The following is a 14,804-nucleotide window of genomic DNA, read 5'->3' as shown; positions in this document are numbered from 1 at the left end:
AGAGCAGCCGGAGAACATTAGAGGGAAACCCAGAAAACACTCTCACCGTAGTATATGGTCCAGGTTCACAAATCAGTGAATAGAATTATAAATGTTTTTGCGATAGTGATCAGTTTCTCTGTGCCACTCACTCACACCTTAAAGATGAAGACAGGTCGATGGTGGATATGTTATTGGTGGAAATCGGTAAGCGCACGTGACATTTTGTTTTAAAGGAAGAAATCATGACTGGTTTTGACATAAGAATACAGAGAATACGATTTTTGGGGGGTTGTTTCTTGGCATATATCGTCAAATGGCTGCACAGTGTGAATGTGGATGAGATCTGAAATGGTATAAAAGGCTTTTTTTTTCCATGTCAGGTCGACTTTAAAATGTAATTTGGGCAGTGTTTTTGTACACACTAGAAACACACACTTCCCATAAGGTAACCCAATTGCACACACATCGTACACACATTCAAACACAGACATTTACAGGATGTGAAGACAAGACAGACATTTACAGTACATCAGAAGCTGAGGGGGGGGGTGGTGCCTTGTGTTCACTTCCACAGAGCCGTCCTGTACGTGTTGCGTCCTGCTGGCGGTTCAGGTGTTGGAGAAAACAGTCGTGCGGAAATATGTTTTATGTCTTTTTCAAAGCTTAAAAGCTCTTTAGCATATGCGGAATAATTTCCCTTCAGCTGCTTGAGTGGCTCTGTTTCGTAATCAGGCGTGTGAAGTGCATTGTTATACACCAGTGCTTTAAATAAACTTGTCTGATTATAAAGAGACGTGATGGATAACGGCGCTGACTGATGAGCACAACTGGAGGAAATCTGACCCTGTTGGTTCTGGCAGGACTGTGAAGGTTTAATGAGGTGAGTCAGCTCTTTTCCTTTTGATGCTTCATTCTTTCCAGCCTCGGGGAACTTTTTCAAGTTGAAACCCATCAGTGACGTCTTCCAGCTGTAAGAGAGCTGAAGTCACGCCTCCTTCCTGTTTGGTTTGGTCCCATAGACCCTGATTGGGATGAAATATATCTGGTAGTGAATGGAGAGAGAGAGAAATAAGTTTGTCCATTTAAAAGATAATTTCCAAGTCAATAAAGTCTTGAAACTAATGAAATACAAGACTGACAATACGTCGTGATGAAGGCGACCCAGCAGCAGTCACATTAGTGACGTCTTGTTGAACGCCCACTAAAACCCATAAGTTAAACATTGTTGAGCTGCTCCTGTATGTCAGCAGCTCGCAGAACTGACCAGCTCTACTTACACATGACTGCAGTTGGCAGTATGAGCAGGTGGCATGCATTACTGAGCGGTTTAACACAAAACAGCATAGTGGTTTACTTCATCTGCGGCAAATGTGTTTGTTTTTTTATTCACAAACACCGTATGTGTGAGTCATGACACATTTGAAATGGGATCAAAAATGTTGTTGTGTCTCCTTGTTGACGACTGTACAAGCTTTTTTTCTGAATGGTCCCATCCCAGAAGGGCCTTGACATTGGGCCATGCTGCTGCTAACAGGCTAATTCCCACTCCTGCTTTCCTCGCTATTTCAACGGGGTAAAGGAGAATCCCGTCATCTTACTTTTTCATGATTATTAAAGTCAAACTCCAGTTAAACAGAAGGATCAGGCCGGAGTCAGGCTACAGTAGCAACGCAGCCGGTGTGAACAAAAACGTGACAGTGAGCAGCAGCTCAGCTGTCACACACCACACAGACGCCCAGTGTGTCCGGCCTGTATGTCATATGCTCCAACTGCAGCCCGAGGCTATATATTACATATGGACACAATCTTGGAGGTGGAGCCCTGCTCAGTCTTATATAAGCGGCTCGGTGGCGTTTTGAAGCCAAAACAGCTCGACTCTCCACCGACCGAGCCGATTGTAACTTCCAGATTAGCGCCCGGCTAACGTGAATAGAGATAAAATATTTGAATTGTGCGGCTCCTGTGGACTTTCCAAATGTATCGAATTCCAAATGGCTCAAATTTTGATGGTAAAACATGTCTCGGGCTTCAAAACAATGATCCACCATTTAACAGATGCTTCTTTCACAATGTAAGCTTATGAAGGAAAGTCATGTTGGGCCCCAGTGCATCACCCGATGATGTAATGACACGGTTTGTCCCTACGAAAGTGTTTTTAAAGCCTGGCGCTCTTCCAGGGGCCTTGGGAGCTGGTCCTCTTTCACAGAGTCCGCCATGTTTCTACAGTAGCCCAGAAGGGACAAACCTAACACTGGGTCTGGATAAGGACTTTCATGTTTTACATTTTGAGCAGCCAGGATAGTGCGGGGAGAGATGAGGGGTGTTTAGTTGGTTGCAACCTGCACCCTCACCACTAGATGCCAAAAACTATTGGGTCTCTTTCTCCAGGTGGTGTTGATGTAGTTGGCTCCACGCTGCAGACCTCACTGGAGGTGATCTGGTTTATTGAACAGTTATAAAGACATGAAACCTGTGCAGGTTGGTGCACCGTGAGGATGTTTGCTCAGTGTGAATCCTCATTTTTCTATGGCTCTGTGTTTCTGTTTCACCACGTCTGAACCTCTTTTTATTGCTTTTGTCAGACACTTTGAATTGCTTCCACTGAAAGAGCTTTAACTTGCCCTGTGAGGTGGATGCTTCAGCGCAAAACAGACCAAAGGCTGGGGGAGACACCAGAGAAGAAAAGGGCGGATCGCAGTTAATTCTCCTCCTCCTTTTCCGCGAATGCTCTCCCTCAGCCTGTAATTTGTCTCATTTCACTCAGACTTCACAGTGAGGCAGCCAGGAGGAGGTGGGAGACGTGTCTCCTGCGGGTCATGTAAGAGGACAGCCCGTCCCGTCCCCGGTTTCCTCCTTCCTCCACTGATGTTTACGCGCCGCGGAGAGATGGGAGCGCTGCGCCCGAAGAGGAGCGCTCTGCCGCGGCTCTGCCTCCTCCTCCGCCTCCTCCTCCTCCTGCTGGGCTTCTCCGTGTCCACCTCGGCGGCCTGGGACCTGGTCCTCCTGCACACCAACGACGTGCACGCCCGGGTGGAGGAGACCGGCAAGCACTCCGGGAAATGCAGCGGCAGCCGGAGGAGCGGCGGGTGTTACGCCGGAGTGGCCCGGAGAGCCACGGTGATCAAGCGGATCCGCTCCTCCGAGAGCAACGTGCTGCTGCTGGACGCCGGAGACCAGTTCCAGGGCAGCGTGTGGTTCAACTACTACAAGGGAGCCGAGGCTGCTCACTTCATGAACAAGCTGCAGTACGATGCCATGGTGAGAGACACACAGACATCATGTTCAGAACTGAGACCTGAGCACATGTATCCTGTCAGGTTAACTAGAGGGCAGCTCTGTCTGGCGGGAGGAGAGCGTGATGAGTGACTGGGAGTTTACAGTGATGTTGTGCACTAATAGAAATATGATGAGAGACTTTATTAATGCGTTATTGATTCATTCTGGTCCCTGCAGCACGTCAAATTGACATATTAGGCAAAAACTCCAAAGTTTATTTGTCTAAATTCTAATCAAAATAAGACAAAATCATCTAAAAAGTATCATTTCAGACAGATATGGAGACTTGTTTTTGCACATTTCATTCAGATTATTGCATATTACAAGCAAAAACCATCTCTTATTGATTATTTGTTACTTACTACTAATTACAAACCCTTGAAGTGGGATTATCCCACTGTGAGTCAACAGTCTGCAGCTTTAAGTTGTTTTTATCAGGCCTTTTGGGGCGTTGACTGGTTTTTATTCTCTAGATGAGAAACTCTACTCAGTCCCGTTACGATGATGGAAAGTCAGGAGAAGTTTCATGAAACATTTCTGGAGCTTCACAGCCAAACTGCAATGCTGCACTCTCCTAAACGACTGAAGCACCTGGAGACTTGTTTTAAAATGGAAAAGACAACCAAAAAAAAGAACATGGAATAAAATAAAAGTCTGCAGAAGCCCTGAGATCCCAAACTGGTTGGAAAAAAACAATATTTTTCACCCTGGCTGCGGTCTCTTCAGACTGGATACACACCCTGAAAACTGTTTCATAAAATGAGTATTGAAAAATGCATTATTCACGACCCGGCACTGACATTTTTTTTAATGAAACTCCCCCCACCCACTGAAACTGATTAATTGATTTTTAAAAAACGCTGGCGGTAGTTGAACAGTTGATAGCTGGTCGTTAATCAGTGCAGCTCTTTTCAGTCAAGTCTGTGACATTAAGTATACTTTAAATGTACTTATTAGTCAGGTTTAATAACAGTATAACATTATTAGAGCTGCAACAATTAATGGATTTGTGGACAACCATTAAATTAATCGCCAATTATTTTGATAATAGATTACAGTGATTTTTTTTAGGAGAGGAAAAAGTCCAAACCGTTTTATTGACCAGTAAACAAGAAAAAAAAATCAACAGATTAATCAACAGAGATAACACTCATCAGTCGCAGACCTGCCTTTTGATGGATTTTCTTGAATATATGAATAAGAGTCTGTTGGTGATGGTTGTGACTTCTTCTGTGGTGGATCGAAGATAATCTCAATCAAAGGATTCCTGTGGTTTGCTGCCATTGAGGTTCACGAATATACAGAATAATGTTATTTTTCATGTGATTGTGGAGATAAAATAAGTTTGTCTATTGTTGCACGTGTTTGATTAAAGAAGAAGAAATGACTTCACAATCCAACAGCGAGTCTTTTAGTCCCAGACAGTACAGTGATGACGGGAGAGCTCTAAAACCTTATAGATTACTGAAGCCGGTCAGTTATTGTACGTCCACAGGATCACCATCACGATTTTAAATGATGGGAGCTTCAGTGAAACGCTAAAGCCATGACTGAGAGAATGAATAGGAATGTGTGAGTCTGATGCAGACGAACAAGACTCTCCTCAAATTATCGATCCGGGTCTGAAGGGATTTAATTAGCGTAATGGCGGCAGCTGAGAGAGAAACGTCCTCATGGATCGGCTGTCTGCTCGCTCAGCCTTTTAATCTATACACCAGAGTTAGAGGAATTAGCCCGGACTCGTTATAAACCTGGATGGGGAATTAGTCCTGCAGTGAGGGGTTTGACCCCGAATAGTAGACATTTTACACGCTGTGTGCGTACGGTGGCCAAGAGGGGGCAAAAAAAAACTGCAACATGACTTAAGAAAGCCAAATGAGGACACATTTGCAAGTTTGAAAACACATTGATGACAAAGATCTGGATTGTTTTGGTGTGAGATGCAGAGTTTTGTAGATATTGGCGGTAGATATTTCAGCCTTTTCTACAATATGATGGAACTAGATTGCGCTCGGCTTGTGGCGCTCAAAGCAAGAAACATCGCTTCCCAGAAATCATGGGTTACGCAACAACCGAGCTTGTTCTGAGCAGTTTCATATAGGAACTATGGTGTGATGACGGTGTGAGAACACATTTCCCCTCCAGCTCCTGTCAGGATTCATCATTACAGAGGAACTAAGCTCTCCTCCTGTCAGTAAGCGGCTCTGGATCAGAGCAGAATCGGACGTTTCTCCGGGTTGTTAATTCCTCCAGAAGGTCCAGATCTGCAGGAGATTCTCCAGGCGGCTCTGGACAGCTGGAGGACTCGCGTCGATCAGGGAGTGTCTTAGCCCAGCGAGGTCAAAGGTCAGCGGCAGGCCATCAGAATGCATTCCAGGGTCTTCCAGTGAAAAGAGTTCCAAAAAAACATGCAGAATCTATCCTTAAGAAAAATGAGAGGTTTTGATTTCATAACTCTCTGTCTGTCTTTATGTTTGTCAGGTTTTCCCTGTTTCAGTTTGAACATATGGAACACATAAAGTTCAGAGAATTTGGCGGTCGCTTAGATGAATAGAGCTCAACAAGTTTTCACTTGCATGTCAGTGTTTACTTTCGAACTCGCTCTGGTTAATTATCAGAGCAAAATAGAGCAGTTCTGTAGTCACGGAAAGATGGCATCAATCTGCCGTTGGGTCCAGGCCTCAGAGCGTGAGCCGAGACTGATGATTTGGACTGACGACTAAACGTTTCTTCACTTCTCTCAAGAGTTAAAGGCTCCAGCGGGATAAGAAGAGTTCACGGTCTTTCTTCTGTGGAAAATTGTGAAAGACTAGAGTTGGACCCCTCAACACTTTGTATCCATTCATATGCAGTCGCCTTCTTCCGAGATGCATGGAGGTCTAAAGAGGTCAGCTTTGTTATCGGGCCTTCATCAAGAGTTTTGACCTCTTGAGTCTTGGACAATGTTTTTGGTTGAAGTGGTCATGGGTCAAAGACGTTAAAACAGCGGTACAAACAGTCCATTAATAGTCAAATACTTGTGTTTGCTATGAAAAGTCCTTTCACTATCTGGGAAATCTAGAGGAAACAGGGGTTATTTCACTCTACAAAGACCCTGAAACGGTAACATATGTCTGCATTTGCGTGTAATCTGATGTTTGGCGAGATCAGCCGTCTAAATCTCTCCGCTTCCCTTTTTGTTTGTCAGGCTTTGGGAAATCATGAGTTCGACAACGGAGTGGAAGGGCTCATGAAGCCGTTCATGGAGGAGATCAGGTGTCCTGTCCTGAGCGCCAACATCAAAACGGACGAGGCTCTGGCACCGACGTTCGGCAGCTCGTACCTACCTTACAAGATACTGGCTGTGGGCGGCGAGAGGGTCGGCGTGGTGGGGTACACGTCACAGGAAACGCAGGCTCTGTCCAGACCGGGTGAGAGGACGGGATGGGTTTCTGTTTATTACAGAGAGTCTCACATCGTCTCCATGCTCATCTGGAGGCCTCCACACTGTAAACATGATGATAAACACCCTCCCTCCATCAGTGTGCTCGCTCTGTTTTCCCTCCAACTGTCAAGACCGAGTGGGAAAAAGAAAAAAAGTTTTCTGGACAAAAACTTTTTTTTTCCATGTGTCAAACCGAACAAGTTCGTTAATTTCTTGTAGTTTAATTTGTGAGAATATGTGAATTTCTTTTCCCAGGGAAAACTTTTTAATTTAAACAGAGTACATTTTTAAGAGAATTGAACATTAATGTTTTTTTTGTGTGTGTGAAACTAATTGGAATAAGTTTTTTCCCGGAGAAAAAAAATATTTTTGCAGCACATATATAGATCGGACTAATATGACTGAAAGCATGTGTGAAAAAGACATTCTTGTAGAATGTGTCTTTCCACTCTGTTTCACACATAAGGGGAAAAAAGGCAAATGTTTCACAAATGCAATATTTTTTCCCCTGAATTTTAGTTCAGAGGCAGAAAAAAATGTTCATTTTCATTTTACCACGTGTTTGACACATTAAGAAAAGTTTTTTTGTAAACTATATATACCAACATTGAAATTAAAAGCTATTTTTTGCTGTAACAAACACCTTTACATGTTGATGTTTGTGCAGCTTTGGTTGTGTTAGTTTTTAAACATTTCTGCAGCTTTAACAGAGATTTTGAAATGTTTGTCCGGTTGGGCCCTCAGGACCTCACCTGGAGTTCGAGGACGAGGTGACCTCGCTGCAGCTGCAGGTGAACAAGCTGCAGACGCTGGGGGTGAATAAGATCATCGCTCTGGGTCACTCCGGCTTCACGGTGGATCGCGAGATCGCCAAAAAGGTCCGGGGGGTCGACGTGGTCATCGGTGGACACACCAACACTTTCCTGTTCACAGGTACGGAACCCAACACAGACGTTAACACCACGTCTGTCTTATGTCTCATACTGCGGTCACCTTTTCTAATTTACATAATTCTATTTCGAATGTGCACAGCACTTTCAGTTGATGAATCATCAGCCAGACTGAAACTCGACCGAGCTGTGAATGTGTGCACGTTGGTTACTGATTGAGCGAACTCTGCAGTCCTGACACGAGGAAACTTTGAGTTCTTCATACTCGTGGTCAGCTCTAGAGCAGTTACAGTGTCAAGGCCCAGTGTGATCTCCATAAATAGCCCTGCAGTGTTTTAGTTAAACAGCAGTGAACCGTCAGCGAGCAGACACAGGAAGCGCGTGGTTGGTTTGGACCTCAAGCCACAGAAACGAGCACTGAGACAGCGTGTGGACTTCGGTAAGGAAGAGTGTTGTTGGAGTTGAGATGAGTGCGGTCACAAGGTGTCATCGACCCGAAGCCGAAAAACTAATGATGTGTTCAAGTCTTCCTCGTGCTTTCGGCTTTATAATCCAGTTCAACGAGTCATCATGCAACTGTTGATTCCATTTGCTTAAACCTTTTACCCCAAGAACAAAACAAAAAAAAAAAAAACGTTGTCCAAGTGGTCAAAGAAAGAAAACTGAATATAGCTGAGCTTCAGGATTAGAGAGTTTCATTTACAGTTGAGCTCCATGAAAGAAGAAAAGCTGCTCTGGTGAAAAAGTGAGCCTTGTTTTTTCTTTCTTTTTTTTTTTTACATTTTGTAAAGTAAGCCGAATTAGCCATTAGCTGTTCTCATTTGCAGTGTAAACATAAACGTACAGACAACTCTCACTGGGTGACTTGATGCTGAAGGTGACGTTAAAAATGTTACAATTCCAAAGCAAGTTCTGTAGTTACAGGAAACAGCATTCGTGTTAATATCAACGAAACTGAAAATGTGTGTTTATATTGGAACCGACCGGAGTTTAACTTTCTAAGCGAATTGGAAAAAATCCTACGACAATAACTTCTAGATGTTTTCAGAGGAAGTGCATGCGTCACTCACAGTAACTTTGAGACACACCTCTTCCACCTCGCAGCCCTCTCAACAGTGTCTGAAGACACTGTGGATTGTTGCATTTGTTCCAGTCATCTGTTTGTCCCCTGACTCAGTTGTTTTCTGTGCACGTCTCTTTGTTCCGTCTGAACTGCAAACCTGCATTTTCCTACGACACAGCCCAAAACAAAAAGGCTTCATTCAGAGACACTGACTTCATATCAGAGAGTCAGATTCTGCATAGCATAGAGTGTTGGAAAGACATCCATTTTCTCAGCTCACTATAACCATTCAGCTGCCAACAATTCTTTATTCAGAAAGGCCTTCCAACGATCAGACCACAGCGGTCCGCAAAATAAAAGCTGCATCTTGTCCACATCTGTACCTCGGTGCATGAAGCGTACAAAAACAAAACATCGCGATGCATCGATGCAGAATCTTCCTCGTCCGCGTCGCGATGCATCCTATAATCGAGTAACTTCCACACCTCTTTTCTTTTTACCTTACAAAGTGTCACTCCCTGGTGTATCTGTGAGTAATTCTGCTAATTTACAAGAAGTGAGGAGGAGTAGAACACTCCCCAGGCACTGAGATACTTCCCTTTTGTAAACTGTTCCTGAAATAGCTTGACCCTGTGATTCTTTATTTTGTGTAGTAAATAATACAAAAGATTCTTTTATTGGTTCACCACAGTCTGCTCAGAGAGCCCAAACTGATCTGAAAAGACGTTATTTACGAGGTGAGCTCTTCACTGGAGCTGCTTATATAAAAGCGCGAGCTTGATCGCAAGTAGTGGACGTGAATAAAAAGTCTTTTCAAATCAATCTGGGATCTGTATGTTTTCATGACTTCCCATCAGCATGGGGGGGGGACTTAAAAAGTCAAACGGAGCAGAGAAAAGTAAAGAGAGCAGCAAGTTGTTAATCAGGTGAGTCTAAATGATGCTTTTGCCAGACTGGACCTCGTCGTAAAGTAAACACCAGACTCCCTTATAAATTGTGTCATTTTAAGAGTTGTTGCATCACGAGGAGAAACTTCACAAACTTTGTGAAACGGTTACAGCGAGCTTTGCTGTGGCATCGCTGTAGAAGCCTGTCTGTTCTTAGTGTTCGAAGTTCACCCTGTACCAACTGTCTCTCATCTTGATTTCACCATTTACACTCAGTTTATTAAATCGTGTAACCTGTCGAAAACTCGTGAAAAACAGTTACTAATAAAGGCTGCTTCTTCAGAGGGAGAAGACAGTGGAGAAAGACACCAAAACGCTCAGTTTAAAGACTTTTTTGCGTCGGAGGGGGCGGCTGTAGTTCAGGCGGTGGAGCTAGAAATCGGAAAGGTCGCTGGGTTGAATCCCAGCTCCACCTAGCTGCATGTTGAAGTGTCCTTGAGCAAGATACCGAACCCCAAGTTGCTCCTGATGAACGGCTGGCACCTTGTGTGTGAACGGGTGAATCTGTTGGTTAGTGTTGTTAAGCACTTTGAGCGGTCAGTGGACTGGAAATGCAAGTCCATCTACCATTTTAGAGTTTGTAGAGTTTTTACATGAAGATATTTATCCTTACGTATTGGAGTAAACTCTGGCGTTGGATGTTAAACATTTGACAGAACAATACTTTTGGGGTCACATTATAGATTAGGAATCAACAGTTTACACAGATTCTAACCCCCCTGATCTTTATCTTTCAGGGTCACCTCCCTCCTCTGAGGCCACGGCGGGTCCTTATCCGTTCATGGTGAAATCGGTGGACGGGCGGCAGGTTCCCGTCGTGCAGGCCTACGCCTTTGGAAAATATCTGGGTTATCTGAAAGTGACCTTTGACGAAGCTGGAAACGTGGTGAAATCGACTGGAAACCCAATCCTGCTAGACAGCAGCATCCCACAAGGTTATCACATTGCTCATTCATTTTTTTCCCATTTCATCATGTTACAGGAGCAGGTGCTTTTTTTGAAGAAAAGAGAAGAATGACCTGGTATCACTCGCAAAAGGAAAAACAACCAATCAGAGAATGGTTTTAAAAGCCAGTAGGAGGAAGTATATCCATGTTTCTGTTAAACGCCTTTCTCACCAGATCCCGATGTTCTCGCCGACGTGGAGGAATGGAAGAAGAATCTGGCCAACTACTCGGCTGAGGAGGTGGGAAAGACTCTGGTCTTCCTGAATGGGACCTCTGAGGAGTGCCGATTTCGAGAGTGCAACCTTGGAAACCTGATCTGTGACGCCATGGTACGTCTGCGTCATTACAGGAGAGTTCGTGGATAACCTAAGGCCGGGTGGGATCTCAGATTCTGCTAAATGCTCACTTCTCTCAGTTACTGAAGTTCCCATGAAGTGAAAAACAACGTTAAAGTGTCACAACAGTTTTAGACTCAACAAAAAAAAGGTCGTTGGACGGTATTTTTGAGTTTGTATTTTCCTGAAAAATGAATCATCTTACACTCAGCGGTGAGCGGTGCGGGGCGGGCCTCACAGATTGATGAACAACAACCCAGTTACATAACTTTACTCGCTGATGTGTGTGAATCATGTTTCCTGGCTGCTCTGCTTGGACTTGGGATTGTTAGATGAAAAGTGGTTGGCAGCGCTGATGGGAGCTCTTGGCTAGCTCTGCGGACAATGACCCTTGCAGAGAGAACATCTTATATTTGGTGTTGGGTCCCAACCGAGAACCATTTGTGCACCTCTCGGAGTACAGATGCTGTGTTAGAATCCAAGAGTGACCACAAACGTGTGTGATTTTCACATGAATTCACAAGCCAAACTAACTGAATCCATCTGCTGATCGCTGGCGCTGTAAAGAATCCCATCTTACACGCAATTAACTTCGAGCTAACTCTCAGCAAATCCTGATATTTATGTATACTGAGGGAATCTGCCATGTGCTTTCATCTGTCAGGTCAACAACAACATCAGGTTCTTGGAGGACGAGCAGTGGAACCACGTCAGCGCCTCCATCTTCAACGGCGGAGGCATCCGAACGTCCATCGACGAGCAAAGCAGGAACGGTGCGCCGCGGGTTTTGACATCCGAGTAAAAATCAACCAGAGCTGCGTCTCAGGGAAACGGTCGGGTGTTTTTCTGTGTAACTGAACAAAAACTGTGTCGCCTGCAGGTTCCATCACCATGGAGGACCTGATCTCCGTCTTGCCCTTCGGGGGAACCTTCGACCTGGTGCAGCTGAGGGGCTCCACGCTGAGGAAAATGTTCGAGCACTCAGTGAAGCGATACGGCCTCAGCACCGGAGAATTCCTCCAAGTGTCCGGTACCTTTGATTTCACATTGTTTCCATCTGTGTTCGATCGTCTATTTTCAGACGCCTGACAAGATCTTATGCAGTTGTTTCCAGCTGCACTTTTGGCCACGCTGAGCAGAGCGGCGCTGATTTGCTTTTCTGTTACCAGTTTTACTGCACCCGTTTACTGCTTCATGGTAAAAGCTTTATAAGACTAAATAAAGGGGGCTTTTATTGTATTATGAAACATGTTCGTAACTGCATTAGAGGAGCCATTTTCTTAAGTGGTGATTCTTCGATAGTACTGCAGGGGATCGAGACAAGCGCATCACTGGTTTGAGACACACATTCAAGCAGGTAGTCCAGTTGTGGTGGGGCTAACACGCCGAGTCAAACCGAGGAGAGCCAGGCCATCATGTCTCCATTTACTCAGTCCGGTGATATTTCCAACAGGTTTCCACGTGGAGTTCGACCTCTCCAAGCCATCGGGGAGTCGCGTGAGGAGCCTGGACATCCTCTGCACTCAGTGTCGAGTCCCCCGGTACGAACCAGTGGAGGACGAGACGGTTTACACGGTGGTGCTGCCGTCCTACATGGTGACGGGCGGAGACGGGTTCTCCATGATCAAGAACGAGACGCTCAAACACAACAGCGGTGAGGGGTTCGGATATTTTTCAGGATTCCAGTTTTTTTGGGGGGATTCTGAGCTGAAACTTTTTCGTTTGACCCTTTTATTTTCCTTCCAGGTGACCTGGACATTTCAGTCGTGTCCAGCTACATCATGCAGAGAAGGAGAGTTTATCCGTCTGTTGAAGGACGCATCAAGTTCTACAACTCAGCGTCCGGACTGCGGGGACAGATGCCGCCACTGGTTTTACTGGTTTCACTGGTGCTACTCTGGACTCTGTGAGGAAGCATGTAGGAGAGACTTCACCCAAGAAGGAAGTTTTTTGTTGTTTTTTTTAAAGCTAAACCACATGGGAACTTGAATCAGCAACACGGATGGATGTAATTTGACTTTCCTTTGATTCTATTTTACATTTCAGAACAAAAGCCGAGCTCGAGGAGACAGTTCCCCCCCCAAAAAAAAAAAACTGGTCAGGAGTCTCTTGAAACTCAGTGTGGACCAAGTTTGGACTCACAAAACCACAGCTGAGGTGACTTAGAGCTTCAGGAGAAAACTGACGAGTCCTCAGATTTCTCTCTCTCTGTCCTCACAAAAGAAGTTAAGTGTTTTTCAAAACAGGCAGCTGGGGAGGGATTTGCTACGCGGTCTTGAGAACTGAAAATACAGCTCTGAGGTGGTTTTCTTGCTGGATTTGGCTCCTGGCACACAGGGGCTGAGTTGGCAAACAGGACAAATAGCTGCACAGCTAACTGAGCTAACAGCAGCAACAAAAGTTGTGTTTTTGTTCAGTAATCTGTGACTGTAGAAACAATCAGTGTCCTTCTTTTACAGAAGCCCTGAGAGGCCAGAGAGGACTTTCTTTTTTATTTATTTATTTTTCTGGTGATCTGTTTTAGATCTGAACTGTTACCTCTCCTGTGTTTATGACTTGAGAACTGGTGGAAGAAAAGTTTTGCCAAGATAATCTCAGTTTCATAAGAAAATTTGAGGAGAAAAAAAAAAGTTCTTTTTCCCCAGACCTTATTCACAAGAAAATTATCAGGTGTAGGATTTTTTTCCTTTCACCATGATTTTTTTTTCCCCAGAAAAAAAAGAAAATATTGTTTTGCTTTGTTTGGAATGAAACGAATTTCCCAGGATAAATGTATCCTGTGAGGGAACACAGAATTCCTTGAAGAAAAAAAAACAGTAATAATTTTGCGTGGCTTCACACATGAAAAAAGAAATTCTCCTTGAAACACAGAAAAACAATTGAAACTTTATGTCAGTTCTCAAGCCATAAACACAGTAGTGTTTACATCAGACTTAGAAGATGGATCACCAGGAATGAAAAATGTTCCTCACTTGCCCCTCAGGGCTTCCATATTCTCATTAGGGGATTGTTTACTGGACGCCCCGACTGATAGATGACATGAAAACAGGATATTTAATTCATGTTAGCTCACACACACAAGCTGTTCCCCGCAGCAGCCTCTCTCCAGTCTGGAACATGCAGTGTTTTTGAAGCAGACTTCCTCGGGTGAACAAGGCCTCCACTGTGTGAGGGATCTCCTGAACAACGCTCGCTGCCTCTTAATGCTCGGGAACTCCTCATTACTCAGTTCACTGAGTGTAACACAGCTGGCACCGGCCTGCACTGACACCAGCTGCCAAATTCTAGAAGCCCCGCCGCATTAAGAGTCAGGAAAGTGTTCTGAGAAGAGACAGATCTCACTGTCAGAGCGCCCAATCAGCCTGAGTTACATCAGGACAGTCTCACTTTTCTACTTTTCACCGTTTTATATTTAGACGTTCGGCAGAAAGAGTTTTTCTCTGAGCAGCTTCGTGTCTCAATGAGAGGAATGTGGATTTCGCAATTCACTTGAAAGGGCTCGTATTTGAACACGTTCTCTCTCTCAGCTCCTGTTGTGTCTGTCCAGTTCTGTCGTTTTGGTTTTATTTGTCCAGATTTTGAGATCGAGTCTGTGCTGCCCAACGTAATCATAAACACATTTTACACTGAAACTGTCGACTGTGTCCTGAGCATTTATCCTGACTGTGTTTTCTTCTGTCATAATTCACATTTTACATTCAACTCAGCTGTTTCTGCTGTCTGCACTATACATGTGAGGTAGCGTACACGGTATCATCCTCCAACGAAAGAAATACTTTACGTGACCTAGTTCATTCTGCTTTTTTGATTCTTTGTGAACTTTCACTTAAAGTTCAAAGTCCACTTAAGAGTTGCTTGACATTTTCCGGAAAAACGGCTTCTGTTACACATCAACTTCATCGAGATAGTGTGTGCCAACAGTCGTTAGTGAAAGAAGAGA

General features: G+C 44.4%; 1 protein-coding gene across 1 annotated transcript; it reads left to right on the top strand.

The window, feature by feature from the left end:
* Positions 1 to 779: 779 nt before the first annotated feature.
* nt5e (5'-nucleotidase, ecto (CD73)) lies at positions 780 to 14,501 on the top strand. Its single transcript, XM_037087518.1, has 10 exons — positions 780 to 862; positions 2,747 to 3,240; positions 6,446 to 6,668; positions 7,427 to 7,615; positions 10,320 to 10,517; positions 10,704 to 10,858; positions 11,529 to 11,637; positions 11,745 to 11,894; positions 12,318 to 12,518; positions 12,611 to 14,501. Exons 2-10 carry the CDS (start codon positions 2,848 to 2,850, stop codon positions 12,772 to 12,774), a joined length of 1,782 nt encoding a protein of 593 aa, XP_036943413.1. The 5' UTR covers positions 780 to 862; positions 2,747 to 2,847; the 3' UTR covers positions 12,775 to 14,501.
* Positions 14,502 to 14,804: the final 303 nt, after the last annotated feature.

This window comes from Acanthopagrus latus, chromosome 22 (genome assembly GCF_904848185.1).
Source record: "Acanthopagrus latus isolate v.2019 chromosome 22, fAcaLat1.1, whole genome shotgun sequence".
NCBI lineage: Eukaryota > Metazoa > Chordata > Actinopteri > Spariformes > Sparidae > Acanthopagrus > Acanthopagrus latus.
This window is presented reverse-complemented; position numbering and strand designations above follow the sequence as displayed.